The sequence below is a fragment of the Geotrypetes seraphini genome, chromosome 14, assembly GCF_902459505.1.
Source record: "Geotrypetes seraphini chromosome 14, aGeoSer1.1, whole genome shotgun sequence".
In the NCBI taxonomy this organism is placed as follows: Eukaryota; Metazoa; Chordata; class Amphibia; order Gymnophiona; family Dermophiidae; genus Geotrypetes; species Geotrypetes seraphini.
The window spans coordinates 32,913,965-32,940,548 of record NC_047097.1 but is presented as its reverse complement, the minus strand read 5'-3'; the positions used below and the strand labels follow the sequence as shown (position 1 = coordinate 32,940,548).

The window sequence follows — 26,584 nt, the reverse complement described above, 5'->3', positions numbered from 1 at the left end:
GGGCAGCATTCGCGTTATACCCATGAGCGCGGTATACAAACGTTTTTATACATAATATCGTGGTTTCTGCACGCTATACCCGTGTGCGCGTTATACACGGGTGCGCGTTATCTGCGTGAAAATACGGTAATATATTCTTTATACAATCACTCTTGATGGTCATTGTCATTGATTTCACTTCCTACTGAACCTTCTATGAGGGTATTGAACCTGGGACCTAGCAGATTGTAAGGCTGCCACCTTATATCAAAGGGAGCTTGTCTATTGCAGCATCACCCCCCCTGAAAAACTTACAACGTGTATATTGATTTTATAATAACAGACACAAAACGGGGATGAATTAAGACCTGTATGGAATTTGTGATCGGTATACCACACGCTTGTGTCTCTCCTATCCATTCATTATTCAATCATCTTTTCAAACCTAGAGTGGACAATATTTCTCATGTTTATTTCCCTCATGCTTGGATCAAAAATAATAGGGTATTCAGGCTGTCAATTTTTAAGGTGTTTCTCTCTATTGATTTATGTGTAGGTGGATGTATTTGAAAAGGGATGGCAGAGTTCTTATTTATTTATTTTCCCCTCCAAATAAGTTGCTTGGATTCTGTCCTTGAAATTTTGCACTTTTATCCTCCACCCCTAGGTTGGCACCCCAGAACCTTTTTTAAATATGAAAAATAAAAATGAATAAAGAATTAAAAAAAAAAAAAAGTTTAATCAATAGATAAGAATACAATATTTATATGATATTTTTTATTGAAATATTTGTGGGAAGGGTGTGTGGGGAGGGAATAAATTTATGTATTTACGATGACAATAGAAAGAAATTCAAGTGATGTGTAAATGTTTTAAATGATGTAATATTGTGTACTTGATGCAAGATGAAAAAATGAATAAAGAATTTGAGAAAAAAAAAAATGTGCTGCTTTCCCAGGCCCCTCCCTTCCTGTCCCGTTCCTGGACAATCCCATCCACCTATAAACCAATCTCCCTACCGATTTTCCAAGGAAACCCCTCAGTCAGCAGCCTAAAACCCCAACAACTCATACATCTGATTCAAGCATGAGATAAGTGAACCCAGTGGAGGAATGAAGATACAGAAGCGCTGGCAAGTTAGATTTCTAAGCATTGATAAAGACATCTAAGAAAGAATATGAAGAGAAACTTGCAAAAGAGGCAAAAACTCATAGCAATTTTTTTAGGTACATCAGAAGCAGAAAACCTGTGAGGGAATCTGTGGGACCGTTGGATGATCAAGTAGCAAAAAGGGCACTCAGGGAAGAAAAGGCCATTGTGGAAAGACTGAATGAATTCTTTGCTTCGGCCTTTACAGAAGAAGATGTAAAAGATCTACCTGAACCAGAAATGGTTTTCAAGGATGATGATGCGGAGGAACTGAAAGAAACCTCGGTGAATATGGAAGATGTACTACCAAATTGACAAGTGATAAATCGCCAGGACCAGATGGTATACATCACTGGGTACTAAAAGAACTCAAACATGGAATTGCTGACCTGCTGTTAGTGATCTGTAACCTGTCGCTAAAATTGTCTGTAGTACCTAAAGATTGGAAGGTGGCCAATGTTACGCCGATTTTTAAAAAGGGCTCCAAGGGAGATCCGGGAAATTACAGACCGGTAAGCCTCACTTCGGTGCCGGGCAAAATGGTAGAAAAAATTATAAAAAATAAAATTGTGGAACATGTAGATAAGCATGATTTAATGAGATGGAATCAGCATGGGTTCAGCCGAGGGAGATCTTGCCTCACCAATTTGCTTGACTTCTTTGAAGGTGTGAATAAACATGTGGATAAAGGTGAGCCAGTTGATATAGTATATCTAGATTTTCAGAAAGCTTTTGATAAAGTTCCTCACGAGAGGCTCCTGAGAAAATTAAAGAGTCATGGGATAGGTGGCAAAATTCAGTTGTGGAATAGGAATTGGTTATCGGATAGAAAACAGAAGGTAGTACTGGGACCAGTGCTATTTAACTTATTTATAAATGATCTGGAAATTGGAATGACAAGTGAGGTGATTAAATTTGCAGATGACACTAAACTGTTCAAAGTTGTTAAAACGCATGTGGATTGTGAAAAATTGCAGGCAGACCTTAGGAAATTGGGTGTCCAAATGGTAGATGAAATTTAATGTGGACAAATGCAAAGTGACAATGTGGAGAAATGATGCTTTTCACTCGTCTTTTTGAGCCCATGTCCTGCACACAGCTTCTACAGAACAGTTTATTTCCGACTGGCATTTTTATCCATGTTATCTTTACCACAGGACATTCTGTTGAAACACAGACCGTATTGGGTCCAGGGTACAAAGCTTTTCAGTGGACTGCGTCCTAGAGGTTTTTATGTGGTTTACCAAGTTTTAATATTATTTTAATATTAATAAAGTCCATCTCAGGAACATCATTTCTCCACATTGTTTTTTTGTTTCTTCTTGGATTTGTCTGTGGAGATCATTGGGTCAATTCTTTTGTTTTCAAATGCAAAATGATGCACGTTGTGAAGAATAACCTGAATCACAGTTACCGGATGTTAGGGTCAACCTTGGGGATTAGCGTCCAAGAAAGGATCTGGGTGTCATCGTAGTCAATACGATGAAATCTTCTGCCCAATGTGCGGCGGCGGCCAAAAAAGCAAATAGGATGCTAAGAATTATTAAACAAGGGATGGTTAACAAGACTAAGAATGTTATAATGCCCCTGTATCGCTCCATCCGCAAGAAAGCTAACCTTACCTTCTAACTCTTCAGCAATATCACTTACAAATATACTGAACAGAATCGGTCCCAGCACCGATCCCTGAGGCACTTCACTACTCACATTTCCCTACGAGCGAATTCCATTAACTACCACCTTCTGGCATCTCTTCGTCAAGTAGCTTCTAATCCGGTTTACCACTTTGGGTCTTAACATCAGCCCATGGAGGAAAGACTAAAACGGTTAGGGCTCTTCAATTTGGAAAAGAGATAGCTGAGGGGAGATATGACTGAAGTCTACAAAATCCTGAGTGGAGTACAACGGGTACAAGTGGATTGGTTTTTTACTCCGTCAAAAATTACAAAGACTAGGGGACACTTGATGAAGTTACAGGGAAATACTTTTAAAACCAATTGTAGGAATTTTTTTTTCACTCAGAGAATAGTTAAGCTCTAGAACGCGTTGCCAGAGGATGTGGTAAGAGCAGATAGCATTACTGGTTTTAAGAAAGGTTTGGACAAATTCCTGGAGGAAAAGTCCATAATCTGTTATTGAGACAGACATGGGGGAAGCCACTGCTTGCCCTAGATCGGTAACATGGAATATTGCTACTCCTTGGGTTTGGCCAGGTACTAGTGCCCTGGATTGGCCACCGTGAGAATAGGCTACTGGACTTGATGGACCACTGGTCTGACCCAGTAAGGCTATTCTTATGTTCTCATGTTCTTAGTAGTTAGGGCTACAGCCTCAGCACCCTAAGCAAGTCACTTAATACTTCACTGCCCCAGGTACATTAGTCAGATTGTGAGCCCACTGGGACAAATAGGGAGAAATACTTGAGAACCTGAATGTAAACTGTGCTGCAACCCCCAAATCTATCCCCAACTACCCTGTAAGTTGCCTCCACTCTGAAAAACTAACCCCCCCCAAGCAAAATTCCCCTAACACACAAATATTAATCCCCAAAACTGCCCCAATACAAATGCACATGCAGAGGAACTGGAAACAATTTCAGAAGCCATGATCTGCATGTTTTGCCCACTTGTTTGCATTTGGTCTCTAGGTGCACGTTTAAAAACTGTGTGACTCCTAGTCTCGCGAGGGTCTTAGTGGCAAGGTACTCACCCAGAAGCAAGTAGGAATTCAGTTGCCAGTGTGCAAGAAGGGCCTAAACACTGCTTGGAAGAACTCTCCAAGTATCCAAGGGATTAACCCTGATTGAACAGTAGCGTTAGGGTGTTGGGTGACAGTATAGCATTACCACTACAATGCTCCGATACCCTCACCCTAAGTGAAGAATTAGCAAATTTGCAGGGGTCCCCTAAAACTTATTTTCAACACACACACACTCCATTCACTGCCCACTGTTACTGGAACTTAAAGGCTGCTTACGCTTCTCTCTCCTCACGATCCCGTTTAATGCGTTTCAACTCTCGAACTTTCCAAGCTTCATACTCCTCCTCATCATTTTCATCATCCGTATTCAGGGCATCAAGGGCAGCCAGTGAGCGCTTGTTCTCTTCAAGCTCCTTCTTCGTTTCCTCCTCTACAATCTGTAAAGAAAATAGATCACACTATATAAACACATCTTTCAAAAGGGACCAAGAACCACCAGAGCTGTCCCCTCCAGCCAATCCCACAACCCTACAGACGAGTGAATTTGGGGCAAATGGACCACAACCTGCTCTCACAGGAACAGTCAGCTTTTAGAAGTTACAAAAAGTAGAAAACCAATTTATGGCTCATTATATGTGCCTGCTGAGTTTTGGAAAAATTTTGCTTCAGGTAAGTAACTGGCTGGAGTGAGAAGTAAAGTGCAGACTGTTTTGAACACCTTAGGCTACAAGTACTAGCCAGCATAGAATGACAGTTACAGGCAGTCCCCAAGTTAAGAACATCTGACTTACGTCGGACTCATACTTACAAATGGGATCTGCTTTTCCCTTCCTGTGCCAACGTGCCCCTCTTCCTCCCTTCCATGTCCCAACATGCTCCTCATCGTCCTTCCCTCCCGCTATACTGTGTTTCAAATTCATGCCTCCCTCTCTCCTGCAGGTGTTTACCTCCTCTGGCCAGCTCCCTCCTCCCAGCTGCACTTATCTTCACAAAGCCATGAGCAGCGGCTTCTACACGCTGCCCATGTAGGAACTGTGGCCATGGCTTTGTGAAGACAAGTACGGCTGGAAGGAGGGAGCCAGCCAGAGGTGGAAAACATCTGTGGGAGGGAGGCACAAATTTAGGACACAGCACAGAAGGAGTGAAGGACAACGAGGGGTGCAGAAGAGAGGGAGCACAAACTTTGGACAAAGGAAGGAAGGAGGGGGGAGCATGAACTTGAGACATAGGATGGAAAAATGGAGGGAGGGAAAAAGATGCTAAGATGGAGGAGGAAATAGAAAGGGAGAATTGTTGGGCAAGGTGTCTGAGTGAGAGGGAAAGAGATGGTGCACATGGGGAAATGAAGAAAGAGGTGAATTGTTGGGCATAGGGAGGGAGAAATATGGGACATGTTGGTGGGAGAGGCTTGAGGTACAGATGCATGGGGAAGAGAGAGATGAGAGAGAAATGTTGGATATAGTGGTGAAGAGGAAACAGCTGGACAGATGAAGAACAAAAGTAAGTGTAAACCTCCTACTCTTTCTATTTAAACTACAGTACTTTATTTTGAGGACTTGTTTCTTTAATGTTTTTACAGATTTTGTAGATCCAAGTTACATACAAATTCAACTTAAGAACAGTTTAAAAAATGGAACTCGTTCCTAATCTGGGGATTGCCTGTATATCAAATTGCCAGTTTGTAATGCAAATGAATTTCTGCTTCAACAGGATCACAAAAAGTTTAATGTTCTTAGGATTAGGTCTCCGAGGACTAACAAATTTACTTCTTCCCACGTTCCTTTGACATCCTTCTAATACACAGTAACTGCAAAGCCTATGTGCTATGGTTAGGGATGTGCCCAGCATTTTCCATACATATGGCACACAAGACAATACAAAATACTACCTATCAAAGTGGTGTTAACATATGGTACTATATAGCGTAAGACAGTCTCCAATATTCAGTTACGCTGAAAATTAGCACAGGCCAAGTGTCAAGCCACTGCACTAATGATGCAAATTGCTTGATGTACTTTAGTACATTTATTTTCACGCATTATATCCCTGAAAATAATACGGCTCAAATGCTAACACAATTGCTATCATAATTTCAGTGCACATGGAATGCTGCATTTCAGGATAGGATACCTTCAGAGTGTATTTTCTTCTCTCTTCTGCCATGCGTTTTGCCTCTAGCTCCAGCTCCTTCTGTTTCAGCGCTTCCATTTCTCTCTCTTGCACTGTAACACGGTCCTTCCTGCAGTATTAATTTGCGCACGGTCAGATCACCAAACACTCAAACCCTCCTTGCCTCACCTCAAGCCTTACTCAAGTGTATCCTACTTTATCCCCTCCCACCTGCAACTAGACTCACCTGTTTTTAAGGGACTGACACACCTTCCCTGTCCACCCTCTCTCAAATGATAGAAAATCCCATCTCAAGGGAATTTTAGAGTCATTATATTTATCATTTCCACTTCAATAAAAATAAGACATTAGATCCATCTCAAATGTTCAGAACCCGTAAAATCTGCTGTTCTAGGTGTACTTTTAAATGACACCTGTCTGCAGTTACTTTGCACAAATTGGCAGTATGCAGCGTCCACAAACTTCTGAAACAAGCTCACAATACTTAGAGTTAAGTATTCTCTTGTAACGCACTTGCGGATGAAGACAGGTTTGAGCCGTGGTTCCATTTCATCTTCACTATCAGTGTATTCCTCATATTCTGACTCGGACTCAGACTCCTCACCAGATCTGCCCTCATCCTCAAGCTCCATAACTTCAAGCTCTTCATTTTTCCTCTCCTGAGCTCGTAGGCGCATCATACCACGCCGACGTTCAATTTCCTAAACAAGAAAACAAACCCTGAGAAGTCATACATGAAAAGAAGATACTGAAAACCCAGGCATCACCTTGGATACAATGGATTTACATCTGCTCGACAGATGCATGTGGAAATAGCTGATTTGTGTACCGAGTGTTGCAACACCAGCATAAATTTCAATATGAATGAGCAATCTAAGCTACATAGCTGGAACACATTGCTGCCCTTTCCCCAAACATGTACACAGCACTGAGACGTCAATGTCCCATATCTAAAGAGAAATGGCTTCCAAGAGAGCATGTTTTGCACCTTCAATAGCAGACATCTTGATAAAACAGAAACCACGGTCTAATACGATCTACCTCTCTGGTTTCTTTCCTCAGTGCATACCTCATCATCAATCTCCTCCTCTTCTTCCTCACTAGTGTCCTCACGATCCATGTGCCAGTCTTCTCCCTCTGATTCAGGTTCACTTTCACCAACCACTTCAGGCTCCACGATCTTACGATGTCTTGCCAACCTTAGCACACAAGAAAAGTAAAAAAAAAAAGTTATATTCAAAATATACTTTACTATTCATAGAAACCAAAATATTGCTTAAAACAGAAACTCTAAAATATTCAAATCAGAGATAGAAAATTTGAAGTTATATCGCTAGGAAACAGGAAGAAATGAGGCATTTCTACTGCTGAAATATTATGAGACTACCATGCTGACATGGAGAAAAATATTTAGAAAATACAGGTGCCAGTTAAACTTATTATTTGAACTTGAATACATCACTTGATTCTCTATCATAATCAATTAAAATTTTTTTTTTTTTTGGCACATCCAACGTGCCAGAACCTGAAAAAATCTTCAAAGGAGATCAAGCAGAAAAATTAACATCCATAGAGGTAAACCTCGAAGACGTACTCAAGCAGATAGATAGATTAAACACTGACAAATCTCCGGGCCCGGACGGAATCCACCCTAGGGTTTTGAAAGAACTAAAAGAAGAAATAGCGGAATCACTACAGGCAGGTTTGCAATCTATCCCTGAAAACAGGGGTGATCCCAGAGGATTGGAAGATAGCAAATGTTACACCCATCTTTAAAAAAGGATCGAGATGTGACCGGGGAACTACAGACCGGTAAGTCTGACATAGGTCCCGGGGAAGATGGCGGAAGCGCTAATAAAAGACAGCATCAAAGAGCATCTAGAAAGAAATAAACTGATGAAAACAAGCCAACAAGGGAAGATACTTGGATTTCCAAAAAGCCTTCGACAAGGTACCCCATGAACGCCTACTACGGAAACTGAAGAACCATGGGGTGGAAGGAGATGTACATAGATGGTCAAAAACTGGTTGGCGGGTAGGAAGCAAATGGTAGCAGTGAAGGGCCACTACTCAGACTGGAGAAGGGTCACGAGTGGTGTTCCGCAGGGGTCAGTACTTGGACTGCTGCTGTTCAATATATTTATTATTGACCTAGAAACAGGGACGAAGTGCGAGGTTATAAAATTCGCAGAAGACACAAAACTTTTTAGTGGGGTTAGGACTAAAGAGGACTGTGAAGATTTACATAGGGACCTGAACAAACTGGGAGAGTGGGCAAATAAATGGCAGATGAACTTTAATGTAGAGAAATGTAAAGTCTTGCATATAGGAAACAGAAACCCGATGTACAGCTATACGATGGGAGGGCTGGTAATGGGTGAAAGTAGCCTAGAGAAGGACTTAGGGGTACTGGTGGATAAGACGATGAAGCCGTCGGCATAGTGCGCAGCGGCCTCAAAGAAGGCAAACAGAATGCTAAGTATTATCAAGAAAGGTATTACAACCAGAACGAAGGATGTTATCCTGCCGTTATATCAGGCGATGGTGCACCCACATCTGGAGTACTGCGTCCAGTACTCGAGAGGGTTCAGAAAAGAGCGATGAGATTGATAAAAGGTATGGAAAACCTTTCATATGCTGAAAGGTTAGAGAAACTGTGGCTCTTTTCTCTGGAGAAGCGAAGGCTTAGAGGGGACATGATAGAGATGTACAAGATCATGAAGGGCATAGAGAAAGTGGATAGGGACAGATTCTTCAAATTCTCGAAAACTACAAGAACGAGAGGGCATTCGGAAAAATTAAGAGGGGACAGATTCAGAACCAATGCTAGGAAGTTCTTCTTTACCCAAAGGGTGGTGGACACCTGGAATGCGCTTCCAGAGGGTGTAATAGGACAAAGTACGCTATTGGGTTTCAAGAAGGGATTAGATGGTTTCCTGAAGGAAAAGGGGATTGAAGGGTATTGATAGAGAATTACTGTACAGGTCCTGGATCTGATGGGCTGCCGCGTGAGCGGACTGCAGGGCGCGTTGGACCTCTGATCTGACCCAGCAGAGGCATTTCTTATGTTCCCTACCATAACATATGCTACCACGAATACCATATAATATATTCTTTTCTATTGATCAAAACATTAAATAAAAGAGTAGAAATCCCCCCTCCCTTCCTTTGCAATTATATTATTATAAGGGAAAATGTTATCTATTCATTACAATATTCTGTTAATGGACCCCAAATATCTTGAAATTTACTAAAATTTCCTTTCTGTGTAGCAAAGAATTCCACCAGAAACTGTAGTAATCTACTCCAATTTTTCCAATTAAATGTAATCTGTTGAATGGCGACTCCTATCATAATAAGTAATAGCTTATTATTTTTTGAAGAAATTTGACTTTTCACCCTCATTAACATTCCAAATAATATAGTATCATATGATAAAGCCACCGGATTTTTTAATAAACAGTTTATTTGGCCCCATAGCGATTTCCAAAAAGCCAAAATGAATGGACAACAGCACAAGTGGGCATAGAATATGATAGCTTATCATTTGCAGGGTTTTTTAATTCACTATTTTTGCCTTTTTCCCTTATTGCTTACTTTTTCTTTTTTATCTTTTTGTTAGAGATGAGAAAGCTTTAGTACTTTGGCTGTAAGACATTGCAGGCAGATGTTAATGACAACTTAGTATGTTCTCATGTCCCAACTCCAAGCCCTAAACTACTCCTCTACTCCACTGATTTTCGTTTCAATTTTTAATCAGTTACCTTTCCTCCACATCCTCATTCATACGATTTTGCAAGCGCCGGAGACGAGGGTCACTAGTGCTTTCCTCCTGCCTCTCTTCCGGTTCCATCTCCAGCTCCTTCGCTTTCTTAATAAACTGGAATTCCTCATCTTCTTCATCTGAGGACTCTATAGGCGCATAGTCTGGCCTCTTACCGGAGACATAGCGCTTCACCTTCACTTTCTCCATCGAGATCTCACCTGTGATTAAAGAGGCACAAACAGCGTAACAAAAGCTTAATTACTTGCACTAATGCCCAGAGTCCTCATCACCATGAGGGACAATCCTCTAACTGGGCACCTCCATTTAGGTACTCAAAGTCATCCGCTAGTGGTCTATTCTATAATGCCCAATGGACAGACATTCTAGGTGCCTAGATTCTGATAAGCATAACATAGTATGATGTGCCTAACATTACACATTCACAAGGACAAGTTATAGAGTTAGTCCTGTATGTGCTGGTGCTTAAATATAGTGGGGACATGCATTAAAAAAAAAAAAAAAAACACCTTACTGCTGTAAGTTCTTCTTATAAGTAGGAGCTCCACCTGTGACCCACCAATGCTCCTCTTCTGTGCACACCCCCTTGCAAATACATGCTATATGAAATTAGATTTTACCTGCTAATTTTATTTCCTTGAGTCCCTCCAGATCAGTCCAGATATATATGTGTGTATCTCTTCCTGCCAGCTTTCAAGGAGACTGAGGACAAAGCAAACATGCTAAACAAATACTGTTTGGTATTTACAGAAGAAAAACATGGAGAAGGACCACAATTGGTTAGCAAAATTACATCCGAGAATAGAGTAGATACCACACTGTTCACAGAAGAAAGTGTTTATGAACAACTTGAAAAGCTGAAGGTGGACAAAGCTATGGGACCAGAAGGGACCCATCCCAGGATATTGAGGGAGCTCAGAGAGGTTCTGGCAAGTCCTCTTAAAGATTTGTTCAATGAGGTTCCACAGAACTAGAGAAGAGCGGATGTGGTCCTGTTTCACAAAAGTGGTTGCAGAGATGAAGTAGGAAACTACAGGCCGTTAAGCCTCACTTCAGTTATTGGAAAAATAATGGAACTGTTGCTGAAGGAAAGGATAGTGAAATTCTTAGAATCTAATGGATTACAAGATCCGTTAGAGACAACATGGGATTTGGTTTTTTTTCCAAATTCTTTATTCATTTTTCCATGACAAACACTATACATAAAACATTAGAAACAATAACATCTTGGATGAAAGACCACAAATTGAAACTAAACTCAGAAAAAACAAAATTCATTCTCCTAGAAAATAAGACACCATCCATTACAAACCTAGTAATCAACTCAACCACATTCCCCATGCAAACCACTCTAAAACTACTGGGAGTGACGATTGACAGGTGCTGTAAACCATGCAACCACAAATCAACAAAATAATACAGAAATCCTTTGCAATCATGAGAAACCTAAGACAAGTGCGAAAATTCTTCGACAAAACTCAATTCCAGATCCTAGTTCAAGCCCTAATGCTCGGTCTACTAGACTATTGTAACATTCTCTATCTACCCTGCCCCGTGACCATGATTAAACTGCAAACAATCCAGAACACAGCCCTGAGGCTCATCTACTCTCTGAGAAAACATGACCACATCACCAAGGCGTACCTCCACTCACACTGGCTACCAATCCAAGCAAGAATACAATTCAAGTTCTACTGTCTTCTATTTAAAACCATGAACGGAAACAGCCCTATATACCTAAACAACCGTCTAATCCGAACCACCTCAACCAGACAAAGGAGAACCCATGCTCCATTCACATACCCCCCAATCAGAGAAGTCAAATGGAAAAAAACTGTATAATGGCCTCCTGGCCACACAAGCAGCGAGATTAGACCGCCAGTTCTCTACTTTGCTGATAACAACCCCTGACTACAGAACATTTAGAAAAGAAATAAAAACCATACTATTTAAAAAATCCCTGATACCCAACAATTGAAACCAACCTAACGCCTCCCCACTCTCTAAAACAACCTAATGCCAGAAGAACTACTTCATCCCTATGAACCAAGTTGATTCTCCCTAACTATTCTATAATTCCTCTGGAAATGGCCAGATAGATCCTTTTTGTAATCTGCCTTGAACCGCAAGGTAACAGCGGAATAGAAATCACTAATGTAATGTAATGTATTCTCTGAGTGAAAAAAAATTTCTTCCAATTGGTTTTAAAAGTATTTCTCTATAGCTTCATCAAGTGTCCCCTAGTCTTTGTAATTTTTGATGGAGTGAAAAATCGATCCACATGTACCTGTTCTATACCACTCAGGATTTTGTAAACTTCAATCATATCTCCCCTCAGCCATCTCTTTTCCAAGTTGAAGAGCCCTAACCATTTTAGTCTTTCCTCCATGGGCTGATGTTAGGACCCAAAGTGGTAAATTGGATTAGAAGCTACTTGACAGAGAGATGCCAGAGGGTGGTGGTTAATGGAATTCGCTCGGAGAGAAACGTGAGTAGTGGAGTGCCTCAGGGATCAGTGCTGGGACAGATTCTGTTCAATATGTTTGTAAGTGATATTGCTGAAGAGTTAGAAGGTAAGGTTAGCTTTCTTGCGGATGATATCAAGATTTGTAACAGAGTGGACACCCTGCAGGGAGTGGAAAACATGAAAAAGTTTCAAGTTTATTAAAAATTTGTTGTACACGCAATGTCAAATACTTCAATGCGTATGACAATTTAAAAATAGGAGACAAAAATAAAACAATTTTATACAAATAAACAAAAGTTAGAAGAATGGTCTAGTGTCTGGCAATTAAAATTCAATGCAAAGAAGTGCAGAGTGATGCATTTGGGGGTAGAAATCCAAGGGAACCATATGTGCTGGGAGGTGAGAGGCTGATAAACACTGATGGAGAGAGGGACCTTGAGATGATTATGTCTGAGGATCTAAAGGCATCTAAACAGTATAAGGAGGTGGCTTTAGCCAGAAGGATGCTAGGCTGTATAGAAAGAGGAATAACCAGCAGAAAAAGGGAGGTGTTGATGCCTCTATATAGGTCATTAGTGAGGCCACACTTGGAGTGATGTGTTCAGTTTTGGAGGTCGTATCTGGTGAAGAATATAAAAAGACTTGAAGCGGTCCAGAGGAAGGCGACAAAAAATGCTAAGGTTCAGATGGCTTCCGCATGGAGTTTTACAAATTACTGAAGCAAAAGGTAACTCCCCTTTTGGCCACAATTTTTAATGAATTTGTTCATACGGGCCAACATCCCGACTCTTAATTTAGCTCATTACTACGTGTAGATCCATATTATTCGCAGAGATACTGGCAAATCGCTTGACAAGATGTTTGCCTTCGTTGATTGCAACGCTTCAAGTAGGGTTTGTTCGGGGACATACAGCGACTAAAAATATAAGAACCACTCTGGAACAAATGGATCTTCCCTTCATTTTAATAAGTTTTGACACCAAAAAAGCTTTCGACCGGGTATCCTGGGATTTCATGTTTTCAGCGTATGTAATTGAAGGTTTTTTTCAAAGATGCAACCCAGGCGCTTTATTGTACTCCTTAAACTATGGGGGATTTTCGATCAGCCGAGGAACACAATAAGGATGTCCCTTGTCGCCTCTTATTTACTTTAATGTTGGACCCTTTAATAAAAGAGTTCTTAATAACCCCAGTGTTAAAGGAGTAAAGCTTGGGGGTTCAGAATTTGCTGATGATCTATCTAGTCCATCTTACGGATCCCTCTAGGTCTTTGTCACATCTTATGGAAAATATTGTAGAGTACGATGATTTCTCCAGATTTAAGTTAAACCTGGACAAATCTGTGGCATTGGCTACTTTTCAGCAGGTGCGGGAGGCTTAGCCGGGCCCATTTCCCTTACAGTGGATTATGGGGTCACTTCAATATTTGAGTATTACTGAATACTGATTGACACAACCTCTGCAGTGTCAATTGCTTTGCTAAAATCTAAATATACCACACCGAGCGCTCTTTCCTCTATCCAATTCTCTGGTCATGTCTGACAAGACCTGCCCAGTTTGAGGCACTCAAGATCCTCCTTCCAAAGTAGGAGAGAACTGAGGCTCCAGGCCTTAGGTACTATAGATACTTAAAAGGGGTGGGGAGAGGAACTCCAGCCCAGCCAGACCTAGCCCACTCACCAAATTTTCCTCAATAGTGATTTTTATTTTTTAATAAGGGGCCAATGATGGTATACCCCTGGATCAAAGATTCAGCCATCCTATTCCCTTTGAAATCTTTCTACCACAACCAAGCCAGACTGCACAGGAACCCATCTACCATCTGCTAGACTGAGGAATACTTGTTAGGACTAGGCTGCACAGGTTGCCTTGTAGAACACAGCTTTCATTCAGTTGTTCTCAATCTCCTTTTGCTGGTAGGAAGAGGTAAATCCACACATCTGGATCGATCTGAAGGGATGATGAGAAAGCAGATATTTGCAGAATATTACTTAGGCATAGGTACATGTGCTTGATGGACTTTTGTTACCTTTCAACAGAAATACATAATAACTTTACTAATAGTGTGGTCATAATTGGATAAGACACTGTGGTACACTTTACTGTTCAATTGATTTGTGCAATGTATACATCATTTATCACCATATCAAGACCAACCATATCCAAATCAAAAAATGTAATTGCCGATACTTGTCTAAATAGGATTGCTTTCAGAAATATAGAAACATTACAAGGGAGCTAAATTAATTTAAAAACAGTTGATTATAAATAAGATTATTTTTATTGCAGACTAGGAATACTGCCACTAAGGTTTTTTTTTTTAAATTGTATAGTACGCCAAAAGAACAGCTTTCTTTTAAAACTGAGAATGAGGTATCAAACCTAGTCAATGACTTGAAAGTCAATGGATCACTTAATTACAACAGTAATATTAACAAAGCTGTGGTAAAAAGTGATCTTAGCACTCTTACACAGGCCTTTCCCATGCACAAGGGCTATTTTTAACACATCTGTTAATATACGAGTAGTTGTTCCATAACTTTTTTTCTATTAATGACCATGTACTAATGTTACTGCTAGCATGCGGCCATTTTTTTTTTTTAATTAGCATAAGCACTTACTACAACACATTGTAAGCAGTAAGGGTTCGTGCGGTATCCGTGCGTTAGCAAGTTAGTGTGCAGTAATGTAGCTGTGCTAACTCATTAGCACAGAAATGCCCACTCTCAAAAAAAATTAGAAAAATTGACAGTGCACACATTTTGAAGTTACTGCCAGATGCCCGAGCATGTCTCTAGGTATTCAAATTTGGTTTTGTTAGGCATGCATTAACACCCAATGGGGCTCAGTATAAGGGCACCAAAATTTTTAAAAATTATTCCTACTTTGTCACACACACCAATAAGATGGCAGATAAATAAGAATGTTACTGTGCAGACTGTCATCATAAGTTACATACAGGTATTACCCCAATTCATGTAAAATGCATGTACAGAATAAACAGCTGAAGAATGATCAAGAACAAAATTTTACACAGTCATGTGACCACCATAAAAAAAAACAACAAAGGGGCAATTCTATAACTTGGAACACCGACGCCATACACTGAGTACCAATTCTATAATGGCATCTGTGTGCTAAGATGCCATTATAGAATAGTCGCATAAACCCAAACTGATATTTCTACACCAGCTTAATCCACAGAAACTATAGTATTCCATGTTATGCACATAGAATGGCACCATGCTCCCCCCCCCACACATGTGCTATTACAAGCTAAGGCCCTTATATGCTATTTTATAGAAGTAGCATGTAGTGCTATTACACAGGTGAGCATGTTCTTACCTTAATTGTTTATCTTATAATGAATGTAGTTCCTCCCCTTCTTCCCTCCATGTTGCAATATGTCTAGTTAGTTTGGAATTATGTTGATGTACTTTAACATTGTAACATTTTTATTTTTGTATTTCACCTAGAAATATTTTTAATAGGAGACTATATCAAATTTTAATAAAACTTGGAAAAGTGCTAGGACCAATCTATAGAACTGCCATGTAATGTGGGGTGGGGAGATACAAACATGTTAATCTTTGGCGGAGATCCTGATGATAAACTGGAATTAACCAGGTCTTTAATGTAAGGGCCAAAAGTAGAAAAAAATCATTTTAAAAGGAAAGGAGGGATAACCTCTATGCTAGTCCCTTTTAGATTAAGTAAATTAATACATCTTTGTATTTCCTCCAAGCTAGGAAGGGTGAAGCGAGAGCATTTGGAATAGGACAAGTTAGTTGAAGTGTTAGAGTCGACATAATCTGCAGAGTTGCTAGGAGTAGAGATAAGCGGGAAAGTGTCTCTAATTTTGTGTACTTTGTCTAGAAAGTAAGTGGCGAAGGCTTGTGCTGAAGGTGTAAGATTGGATTTGTTCATTTCTTTTTTCTTTGTTGTTAAGGATTTAACTATTGCTATAATAATAATAATAACTTTATTTTTGTATACTGTCATACCCAGAAGAGTTCTAGGCGGTTCACATTGGTTAGAACAAATTACAAGAGGTTACATGCCAAATTGATCATAGAATTACGAACTGCAAGGAGGAAGAGGGGGGAGGAGGATTGAAAGAAGGGGCATTGTGAGACTTTAAGTGGAGGAGTTTTTAGCCTTCTTAATTTGTTTGGTATAATATTCTTTTTTGGTTCTATTAATTTCGGATCTGTAATATGTGGCATGTTCCTTGAATTTATTAAGATTGATGAGTGTTTTATTGTGCCTCCATTTTCGTTCAAGAGAAGGTTTGCTGAGGACCATTGATTTGTGTGAAACAGCAGCGCAGAGCGCCCACGTTTTATAACCTGTGTAGACGCTCCGAACCGACTCCCCGACCCTTCCGTTCACCCCAAGAGCCCTCCCGGCGTCTACGTGAGGCCGGCCGCGGCCTACCTTTCTCATTGCGGATGGGCACGGCTCCGGCCGTGGACTGGATGGGCGGCTGCTTGGTGTTGAGGGCGCTGGGGACCGCCATGGCGACGGTGATCGGACCCGGCGCGAGAGCGCAAAAGAGCTGCTTTCCCAAACCGTCGCTCGGCGTCCCGACGGAGCGATGACGTCACGGCCGCCCGCGACGCACTTCCGGCTAGGTCTGTAGGAAGGGGCGGGGTTTGGGGCGCAGCTGGTTGCTCGCTGACGCGTTGCGCTGACAGCTGGGCACGTGCGATTTGCCAGACGTAGTTCAGCTGATGCCACGCGCTTCAAAGTGTTAAAGCCCGCCATGTGCAAAAATGTGCCCTGGTGTTAGTTGCGGAAATTCGACTGGAGAACGAGACCATTTTCCTCTTCTAAAAAGTGAGGAAACTAGTGGCTCGTATAAAAGTTACTATCTTAAACTCTGCGGCCAGGAAGGGGGACCTGGGGAGGCCCTGAGCGCAGACCAGAGTGGTCTTAGTGTTAGGTGTAGTATAAAATGTACTCGAGCTTTTTGGAGGTTTGTTAGAAAGCCGTGATACAACCGACCGTCAACATGGAAAAGCTGCTCAGCCAGTTGAAGAGGCCTCGTTTAGTATTTCACTGTATTCGTTGATGCATTTCTCTGGACATTGACGCTGAGGGTTGCCGTTTCCATTTCTAACGGTATGGAAATTGATAAAAGAAATATGTGGCCATGGAAATCGTTTTCCAAAAGTACCCACTGAATGAATTTTGGACTTTTGCTGCTCTTCGTTGTGCACCCTTTTCTTAAAGTGCTTCTTCTCCCCCTCCTTCCATTATGTCGGTGCCTAAATGTAAACCCCATTTCTTCTACAATATTAGAAGCTAGGCTGGGAATGGTACAGTTTCACAGGTTTAGTGCTGATTTGCTGCTAACCAACATTCTATAGCTCATAACTTATACAGTTGAATCCCAATTAATCAGTACTCAACCAACTGGCAAAAAAGTCCTCCTTCCCTCTCTCCAGCCCCCAAAGCAACAAAGGAGGCACTGTAAATAGGCTGCTTATGCCTCCCCCCCCCCCCCCCCCCGGCAGGCCCATTCCTCTGCACTTTCAGAGTTTTGGAAAATTATTAAAAGCATCTCTTTTCATATAAACTTTTTAAGTGGTTCAAGTTTATTAAAACATTTTTTATACCGCTAATTCAAATTTCTAAGCGGTGTACAGCTCTTAAAACACAAATAAAAATTAGTCTTAAAATATTATACAGTACTATAAGAAGTATTGACTGAAGGAAGGGATTAATGGAAATTTTATCAGTATATTGCTTTGTTTTATTGTGTTTTATATTTTTTTGGGTGTTTTTATCATATGATTAAGTTCGGGTTTGTTTTGTTTTTGTAATCTGCTTAGGTATACGTGGAATATAATGTTTTTAAATAAATATAGTACACAAATGCAAAGGAATATTCACATGGGCATCTCCCACAAATATGTATGCATGTTTTAGAATAGTGCTAAAGTAAAAGGGAATGGGTCTTCATATGCTGCTTTTTCTATGTGGTTTATACAATCAAAACAGTTTATTTGGGGGCAATGAAATGGTAAGTGACTTGCCCAGAATCACAAGAAGCTGCAGTGGAAATTGAAATGCTTGAGTATTTCAATAAATTAATGTAAACCATTCTGAGCTCCCCTGGGAGAACGGTATAGAAAATCGAATAAATAAAATAAATAAAACCTCAGGGTGCTGAGGCAGCTACTCTAACCAATAGACCATTCCTCCATTTACACCTGCCATGGAAATGCCTAAATTTTGGTACTTAAATTTTGACTTATGCTAGTATTCTATAACAGAATTTCCAGTGCAATAGGGATAGTATACTGAACTGTAGGATACTCCATCTGCGCTTGCAAGCATACTACAGAAGATATCAATCATGGTTTTGCAACTTTCCAAGTTTTATTTAAAAATTTGATAATGCACTTATCATTTTTGTAAGTGGCATAATTTAAGAACATAAGAATTGCCGCTGCTGGGTCAGACCAGTGGTCCATCGTTCCCAGCAGTCTCCTCTCAGTCTCCTCTTTTCAAGGGAGAAGAGGCCCAGTTTCTCTAATCTCTCACTGTACGGCAACTCCTCCAGTCCCTTAACCATTTTAGTTCCTCTTCTCTGGAAGAAGGGGGCATACCATGGCCCGGTACAGCAGCATGATAACCTTCTCCGATCTGTTCGTGATCCCCTTCTTAATCATTCCTAGCATTCGGTTCGCCCTTTTCACCGCCGCTGCCACACATTGCACAGACGGCTTCATTGACTTGTCGACCAGTACTCCCAAGTCTCTTTCCTAGGGGGTCTATCCAAGTTCTGCACCGGACATCCTGTTTTCGTGTATAAGATTTTTTCTTACCGACATGCATCACCTTGCACTTATCCACGTTAAACCTCATTTGCCATGTCGCAGCCCATTTCTCGACGTGTTTATGTCATATTGCAGGTCTTCGCAGTCCTTCTGCGTCCTTACTACTCTGAATAACTTTGTATCGTCTGCAAATTTAATCACCTCGCTCGTCGTACCAATTTCCGGGTAATTTATAAATATGTTGAACAGCACGGGTCCAAGCATCGAACCCTGCGGCACTCCACTCTTTTTTTTTTTAATTATTATTTATTTAATTTTATAAATATACATTCATACAGTATGTATATAGGAAAGAGAGATTAAACATATTGATTAAAAGGAAAAGAAAAGAACTAAACAACTTCCATTACAGTATCAATCATCTCTCAAACAAAAGTCCACATTATAGGAAAAGCAATTCACATTGATAAGGCCTTATATTATACAGAAATTTATAATACCATACAAAAATGCAGTGTTACTTCTTCAAATAAATGAAAACTAGACCTTATTCCACTGTGGGAACCCTGGACAGCATTACTCCTTTAGCCTCAAGAAAAAAATCGTAACTGCGGGGGATCAAAAAAATTATATGAATGTTGATCCAACAAGATCAAACATTTACAGGGATATCTAAGTTGAAACTTAGCCCCCAAAGATAGTACAAATTGTCTCATTTCCAGGAACTCTTTCCTTCGGGATTGAGTTAATTTAGATATATCCGGAAACATAGAAATCTTAGAGTCTATAAAGAACAGCCTAAGAAGTGCCTCCTTATTTTGCTGAAAGACAAATGTCACCAGAAGTATAGAATATGAAATGACTTCATCCTCTGAGGTTTCCAAGATTTTCGTAACATCCATAGGACTTAAATTAGTTGAAGCCTGTTTTAGAAGCCTTCTTTGAAACTGGAAGGTAATAAACTTTGTGTAATGGAGGAAAACCATTCTCAGGGTATTTAAATATCTCTTTCAGAAATTTATAAAATAAATCTTTAGGCATCATTGCTAAAGTTTTAGGAAAGTTAAGTAAACTTAAGTTCAACATTTTAGTATAATTTTCCAAGTTTTCTACTTTCCTTACTAATAGCAATTTGTCCTTCATTAAGGTAGGCTGTGTTGATTGAATACCTTGGACCCGTTGGTCCAGGCAATCTATCTTTTCCCCCTGAGATTTTATTTCCTCCTGCATAGAGTCAATCCTTACATTATGTGCATTTACCAAAGGAAGAGTTTCCGCACATAATTTGTATAAGAAGTCTAAAGCAGTCCAAATGGATTCCAGAGTGAACCCACAAGGGAACAGGCAATACTGGACCTGGTACTCACCAACGGAGACAGTGTCTCGGAGGTATCAGTAGGGGACACGCTGGCCTCCAGTGATCATAACATGGTATGGCTCAACCTCAGGAAAGGCTTCTCTAAATCGAACACAGCGACGAGGGTCCTCAACTTTAGGGGCGCAGACTTCAACAACATGGGAGACTTTGTCCATCGAGAGCTGCATAACCATGCAGAAACCGACAATCCGGAAACTATGTGGTCAAATCTGAAATCCATCCTGAACGAGGCAACTAACCGCTACATAAATACAGTAAGCAAACGCCGGAGAAACAAAAGACCACAATGGTTCAACAAGGAAATTTCGAAACTCATTAAAAAGAAAAAAGAAGCATTTATCACCTACAAACATCTTGGGAAGAGGGAGGCAAAAGAAGACTATCTGGTCAGATCTAAAGCTGTCAAAAAAGCAGTCAGAGAGGCTAAGCTCCAAACAGAAAAAGATCTAGCACGGAACATTAAAAAAGGGGATAAATCCTTCTTCAGGTACATTAGCAACAGGAAGAGAAACAAAGATGGGATAGAACGCCTCAGGCAATCAGACGGAAACTTTGCAGAATCTGATTCTACCAAGGCAGAACTACTAAACGAATACTTCTGCTCAGTATTCACCTGTGAAGCGCCGGGAGCTGGTCCACAACTACAGACAAAAGACAGCCAAAATGACCTGTTTCAGGATTTCGAGTTTACGCCCAGAAGGTGAAGAAGAAAAGAAGCTCGGGATCGTCTCCTGTCTTCCCGGGGTAAGTTCAGCCTGCCGGGCTGTGGCAGCCACTCTTCCCCTTCTTTTCGGCATATCAAGCTATAAAAATAGCCCGACTCTCGAAGGAAACAAATTCAAGCAGGAGAACCGATCGTGAGCGTCCTCACTGCACCGCGGCCATCTTGCTTCTCCGTGGCACTCCACTCTTGACGCTTTTCCAGTCCGAGTATTGTCCATTTACCCCCATTTTCTGTTTCCTATCCATCAATCAGTTTTTAATCCACGTGAGAAAAAAATGGAAATTAAAGGGAGAAATTTATAAGAATTTTTTCAAGGTATAGGCTTTAATAGAAACATAGAAAGATGACGGCAGAAAAGGGCTATAGCCCATCAAGTCTGCCCACTCTACTGTCCCACCCCATTAAGTCAGAGTGCTGCTCGACCCACGTAGAGATCCCACATGGATGTCCCATTTATTCTTAAAGTCGAGCACGCTAGTGGCCTTGATCACCTGCACCGGTAGTTTGTTCCAGTGATCCACCACCCTTTCTTTAAAGAAATACTTCCTGGTGTCACCACCAAATCTCCCTCCTCTGAGTTTGAGCGGGTGCCCCCTTGTGACTGAAGGTCCCTTAGGAAAGAATATGTCGTTTTCCACTTCGACATGACCTGTGATGTACTTAAATGTCTCAATCATGTCACCCCTCTCCCTGCGCTCCTCTAGAGAGTAGAGCTGCAACTTGCCCAGTCTTTCCTCGTATGAGAGACCCTTGAGTCCGGAGACCATCCTAGTGGCCATTCGCTGGACTGATTCAGCTCGAAGTACATCTTTACGGTAATGCGGCCTCCAGAATTGCACACAGTATTCCAGATGAGGTCTCACCATGGTTCTGTACAGTGGCATTATGACTTCAGGTTTACGGCTGACGAAGCTTCTATTGATACATCCCATCATCCGCCTTGCCTTGGATGAGGCCTTCTCTACTTATTTGGCAGCCTTCATGTCTGCACTGATGATTACTCTCAAGTCCCATTCTTCTGAGGTCGTAGCTATATCTCTCAGTCCTCAAGTTATGGAGCCTCCTCCCTCACCACTGATTAACCCCTTGAGGTCCAAAAAAGATCTTAGATGATCAGGAATGAAGAAAACATATTTTAAACCCAAGTACTGTATTTAACAATACATTTACAGGGGTAGGCCAACATAAAAGAAGCACCCAACCCCTTCGTTTCATCTCTCATAGCTAGAAACTGTCTTCGTCTATCCTGTGTTGTTTTAGTTACATCAGGATATATCCATATGCGTTGTCCACAAAAAGAGTTGCAGATTTTCTGAAGAACAGTCTCATAATAGCATTGAGGTCTTGTTCAAAGATGAAATTTACTATCAAGGTAGCTCTCTCCTTGACCTCAGTAAAGAGGAATTCTCCAGGACAGCCGTCAAATTTTGTAGCTCATTTTCAGTGACCACTTTCTCACCCAGAGGAATACCATTAGGTGTAGAATTCTTTTTTGAAACCGGTAAAAAGTATGCTTTATTTATTGGTGGAATCTGGTCTGGAGGAAAATTCAAATTTTCTATCAGAGTTTTTTAAAGACCTCTATTGGTGTCTCCGCTGGTATTTTTGGACAGTTTAAAACTCTAAGATTCAAATGGCGGTTGAAATTCTCAATCTGTTAAATTTTACGTGCAAACAAATTTTGTTCCTTAACAAACAAAGAGATAGTTTTTTAAAGCAGTAGACTCAGTCTGAATCTTATCTAGACATTCCTGTTTAACTTTTTCTACTGTCAAGGAAAAAGCATCCACTTTAGCCACTAGTACCTCAATGTCTTGAGCTGTTTTCCCGAGTTTCTCATCCATTTTCTTTATGGCCTCAAAGAGTATCTTAAGTGTAATGCCAGGACTCTCTGCAGGCACTCCAGGTCCCACAGAGCTCTTCTTCAGGTCCTGGTCTCCAGCAGAGGGTGTAGCTACTCCCAGACTCAGCTCCAGGGTTTCCTCCCCCTCTGTCCCAGGGCTGTAGTCTCCGTTATGCGTCCCTGCTGGACATGGAGGTGCAGATATCGTCAGTGGAGACAAAGATGTCAAAAGTTCCATTGATTCAAGCGCTCCCTCGCTTGAATCTTCAGTAGAAGTCAATCCACGCTAGGGTAGCTGAGGTTCAGCAGAGGTCTACCGCCCAAAGAAATGCTGGAGCGTTGGCTGAGCTGGGGAAGATGTGAGAACCGAAGTTTGCATGGCTCTCACAGTTCCCTTCCTCTTCGTATGAGGTGTACCAGCTAGTAGAAAAGGAACAAAGAAATGAAGAGAAGTAACAGGACAGCTGGAGTATCACTGAAAAGTTGAGGTAATCAGGCAAGGAAATCGGAGCGATCAGAGCTCTGCTAACCGCTGTCCGCCATCTTGATTCTCTCCCTCCAGCTCTCTTCAAATTCTTGATGCATCCAGGAAACCAGCCACTCAGCATTGTTATCAACAAAAGTGGACTCAGTTCTCTTCCTGGTGTCGTCTTCATCATCATGATCCAACTTCATTATCAGTGGATTTGGTGTTGGATTATCTGCTTCATCTGTCTGATTTTGGCCTCCACTCTATATCTGTCAAAGTCCATCTCAGCGCTATTACAGTTTTTAACAAGCCACTGCTCATCCTTTAGTCTCCAGATTCATGAAAGGACTTTTCAATGTCAAACCACCTCTCAATCCTCCTTCTATCATCTGGGACCTTAATGTGGTACTTTTCAGCTTGATGAAGCCACTGAGTTACAAGCATTAAGAACATAAGCAGTGCCTCTGCTGGGTCAGACCAGAGGTCCATCATGCCCAGCAGTCCGCTCACGCGGCGGCCCATCAGGTCCAGACCTGTATGTAACTTCTATCCCCTTTTCCTTCAGAAAGTTGTCCAATTAATAGCAGATCCACCCTTCACAGTTTTTCATCATGACAACCAAAGTTTCTTCTGAAAGTTGTCATTGAATTTCATCTCAATCAGTCAATTGTTCTACCAGTGTTTTTTCCTAAACCTAATTCTCATGCTGGAGAAACCGCCTTGCATACTTTGGACTGTAAACGAGCTTTGGCCTATTGCATTGACCAGACAAAGCCACATCGAACATGTTCTCAACTTTTTGTCTCTTTTGATCCAAACAAGTTGGGGCATCCTGTTTCTAAAAGAACAATATCCAACTGGCTGGCTGCCTGCATCTCGTTCTGTTACGCTCAGACTGGACTGGCACTGGAGATTTGTGTCACAGCCCACAAAATTAGCACTATGGCAGCTTCTGTAGTTTTCCTCTGATCTACTCTCATTGAGGAAATCTGTAAAGCTGCCACCTGGTCCTCAGTTCTTACATTCACTTCTCACTACTGTCTGGAGTCTTTCTTCAGGCAGGATAGGCACTTCGGCCAATCTGTATTACAAAATTTATTTTCCTATGACCAACTCTTCCGCCATCCCATTCCTGTTAGCTTGGAGGTCACCCATCAGTGAGAATATGCTTTCTGCTTGTCCTGGGATAAAGCACAGTTAGTTACCCTAACAGGTGTTATCCAGGGACAGCAGGCAGATATTCTCCCAACCCACCCACCTCCCCGGGTTGGCTTCTTAGCTGGCTTATCTTAACTGAGGGACTGCGTGCTCTATGTCGGGCGGGAAGGCAGTTGCGCATGCGTGGTTCAGGCTATCACAAACTTTCTAAAGAGGTAAAGTGGCAATGCACTTTTAAAGTGGTCTGTACTAGGGCTCTGTCAGTGACGTCACCCATCAGTGAAAATATCTGCCTGCTGTCCCTGGATAACACCTGTTACAGTAAGTAACTGTGCTTTCCAGTAGATAGGGATGGTATGCTGACCCCCCACCCAGCAATTTATCTGAAGCACGTGCTTTCTGACTCAAGCTTAATGGTCAGCTCCATTGCTAAGACTTTGCTGTCAGTCAGACTATTAGATTCTGAAGAGTCTATATCAGAGGTCTCAAACTCGCGCCCGCCAGGTACTATTTTGAGGCCCTTGGTATGTTTATCATAATCGCAAAAGTAAAATAAAACAGTTTCTTGGTCATATTTCTCTTTAGCTATAAATTGTCATTTCTTTAATAAGACATTATTTTTTTTCTGAAGCCCTCCAAGTACCTACAAATCCAAAATGTGGCATTGCAAAGGGTTTGAGTTGGAGATCACTGGTCTATGTATAGGGTTAGAAGAGAGGAATGGTTGAGCTCCATTAATGTTCTGGCTGTTTGTTTCTTGCTTGAGTTATATTTTCTTATATTCTTGTTCCTCTCAGAGGCTTGTTTATGTTTTAACTACATTCCTGTTTCTTCAGTGATTATTTTGAATTCATCTGAGCAGGTCAGACGCCTGGTTTGGGGGAATTGCCCATAGCCTTTCCTTCTCTTGTCTTCTTCTGTAGGGCTGTTGCTGGCTGAAGGGGGCAGCAGAGACTGTGGAGAAGGAGGAGGAATTGAAAAGCTGTGATTGACATCTTCTGTAGTATGCTTGTGAGCACAGATGGAGTACCCTACAGTTCAGCATACCATCCTTGTCTACTGGAAAAGATATTATTATGGTAAGAACCTTTGCTCTTTTTGGGCACCCAGATGCCGCTATAAAATTTGTGCTTAGCATCCAGCATTTTGGTGCCTAACCTTTGATATGCTTTATATTATTATTATGATTATTATTAATAAAATTTATAGCCCGCAACTTCCAATGTTCTAGGCAGGTTATACATGCACAATATTTTAAAAAATACAAAAACATAACCCCTTCCCCTTTTACAAAGCCTCACAAGCAGTTTTTAATGCCAGCTGGCGCGGTGAATGTTCTGCACTGCTCCAACACTCATATGAACTCAATGAGCAATGGAGCAGTGCAGAGCATTCAGCGTGCAGGCCGGCACTAAGAACCGCTTGCGCAGTTTTGTAAAAGGGAAGAAAAATGACATAAATTTCAGCAGTATATAAACTTAATGCAATACATCTCGGTTCATAGTTAGTATCAGGTCTCGTTAACATAATAAAATATATTATTTTTCAATGTTACTATTACAAGTCAGCTCAAACAGCAGTGGGCCTTGCTCAGGCATTCTGTCTTAAATGCCATTTCACTGTGTACTGCTTTCTTCAATTTCTGTACCCTGGCAGTTTTCGTTTGCTCTTTGGTGGCCTCCAGATCATTCAGAACTAGCTTCTGTTAAAGTACAGAGTCCTCTTATCACAACCACTGAATGGGTGTCCTCCTATGGCATTGCTACCCATGGAGGGGAGTGCTTCAATACTGTGTTTTCCACAACTAGGAACATACAGGTTCTCTGGAGTCCTGCAGAGTTTGCCTATCATTTAATATTGAAAATGTAGTAGTGAAACAGTACCCCCTGCCACAGGCAAGACTCACACTCACTTTAGAGGAAACAGTGATCACAATTAGCAGGTATATCTTTCCCCATTATATTCTTCTCCTATTTCATCTCAGCATGAGTCTTCAGCCAGGGCCACAAACTTCA

General features: G+C 41.2%; 1 protein-coding gene and 1 long non-coding RNA gene across 2 annotated transcripts in view; one reads left to right on the top strand and one right to left on the bottom strand.

The window, feature by feature from the left end:
* MFAP1 (microfibril associated protein 1) overlaps positions 1–16,838 on the bottom strand; it is a 30,909-nt gene extending 14,071 nt beyond the window's left edge. Inside the window, exons 1-6 of the mRNA XM_033920943.1 lie at positions 16,647–16,838; positions 9,723–9,942; positions 7,028–7,157; positions 6,472–6,659; positions 5,959–6,067; positions 4,105–4,265 (exon numbers count right to left, since the gene is read on the bottom strand). Of these exons, the coding sequence (XP_033776834.1) occupies positions 4,105–4,265; positions 5,959–6,067; positions 6,472–6,659; positions 7,028–7,157; positions 9,723–9,942; positions 16,647–16,728 (890 nt within the window). The 5' untranslated portion in view covers positions 16,729–16,838. The remainder of the gene's footprint in view (positions 1–4,104; positions 4,266–5,958; positions 6,068–6,471; positions 6,660–7,027; positions 7,158–9,722; positions 9,943–16,646) is intronic.
* Positions 16,839–16,896: 58 nt separating this feature from the next.
* Positions 16,897–26,584, top strand: part of LOC117348619 — a 118,298-nt gene continuing 108,610 nt past the window's right edge. Inside the window, exons 1-2 of the long non-coding RNA XR_004537011.1 lie at positions 16,897–17,333; positions 25,493–25,648. This is a non-coding gene — a long non-coding RNA (uncharacterized LOC117348619). The remainder of the gene's footprint in view (positions 17,334–25,492; positions 25,649–26,584) is intronic.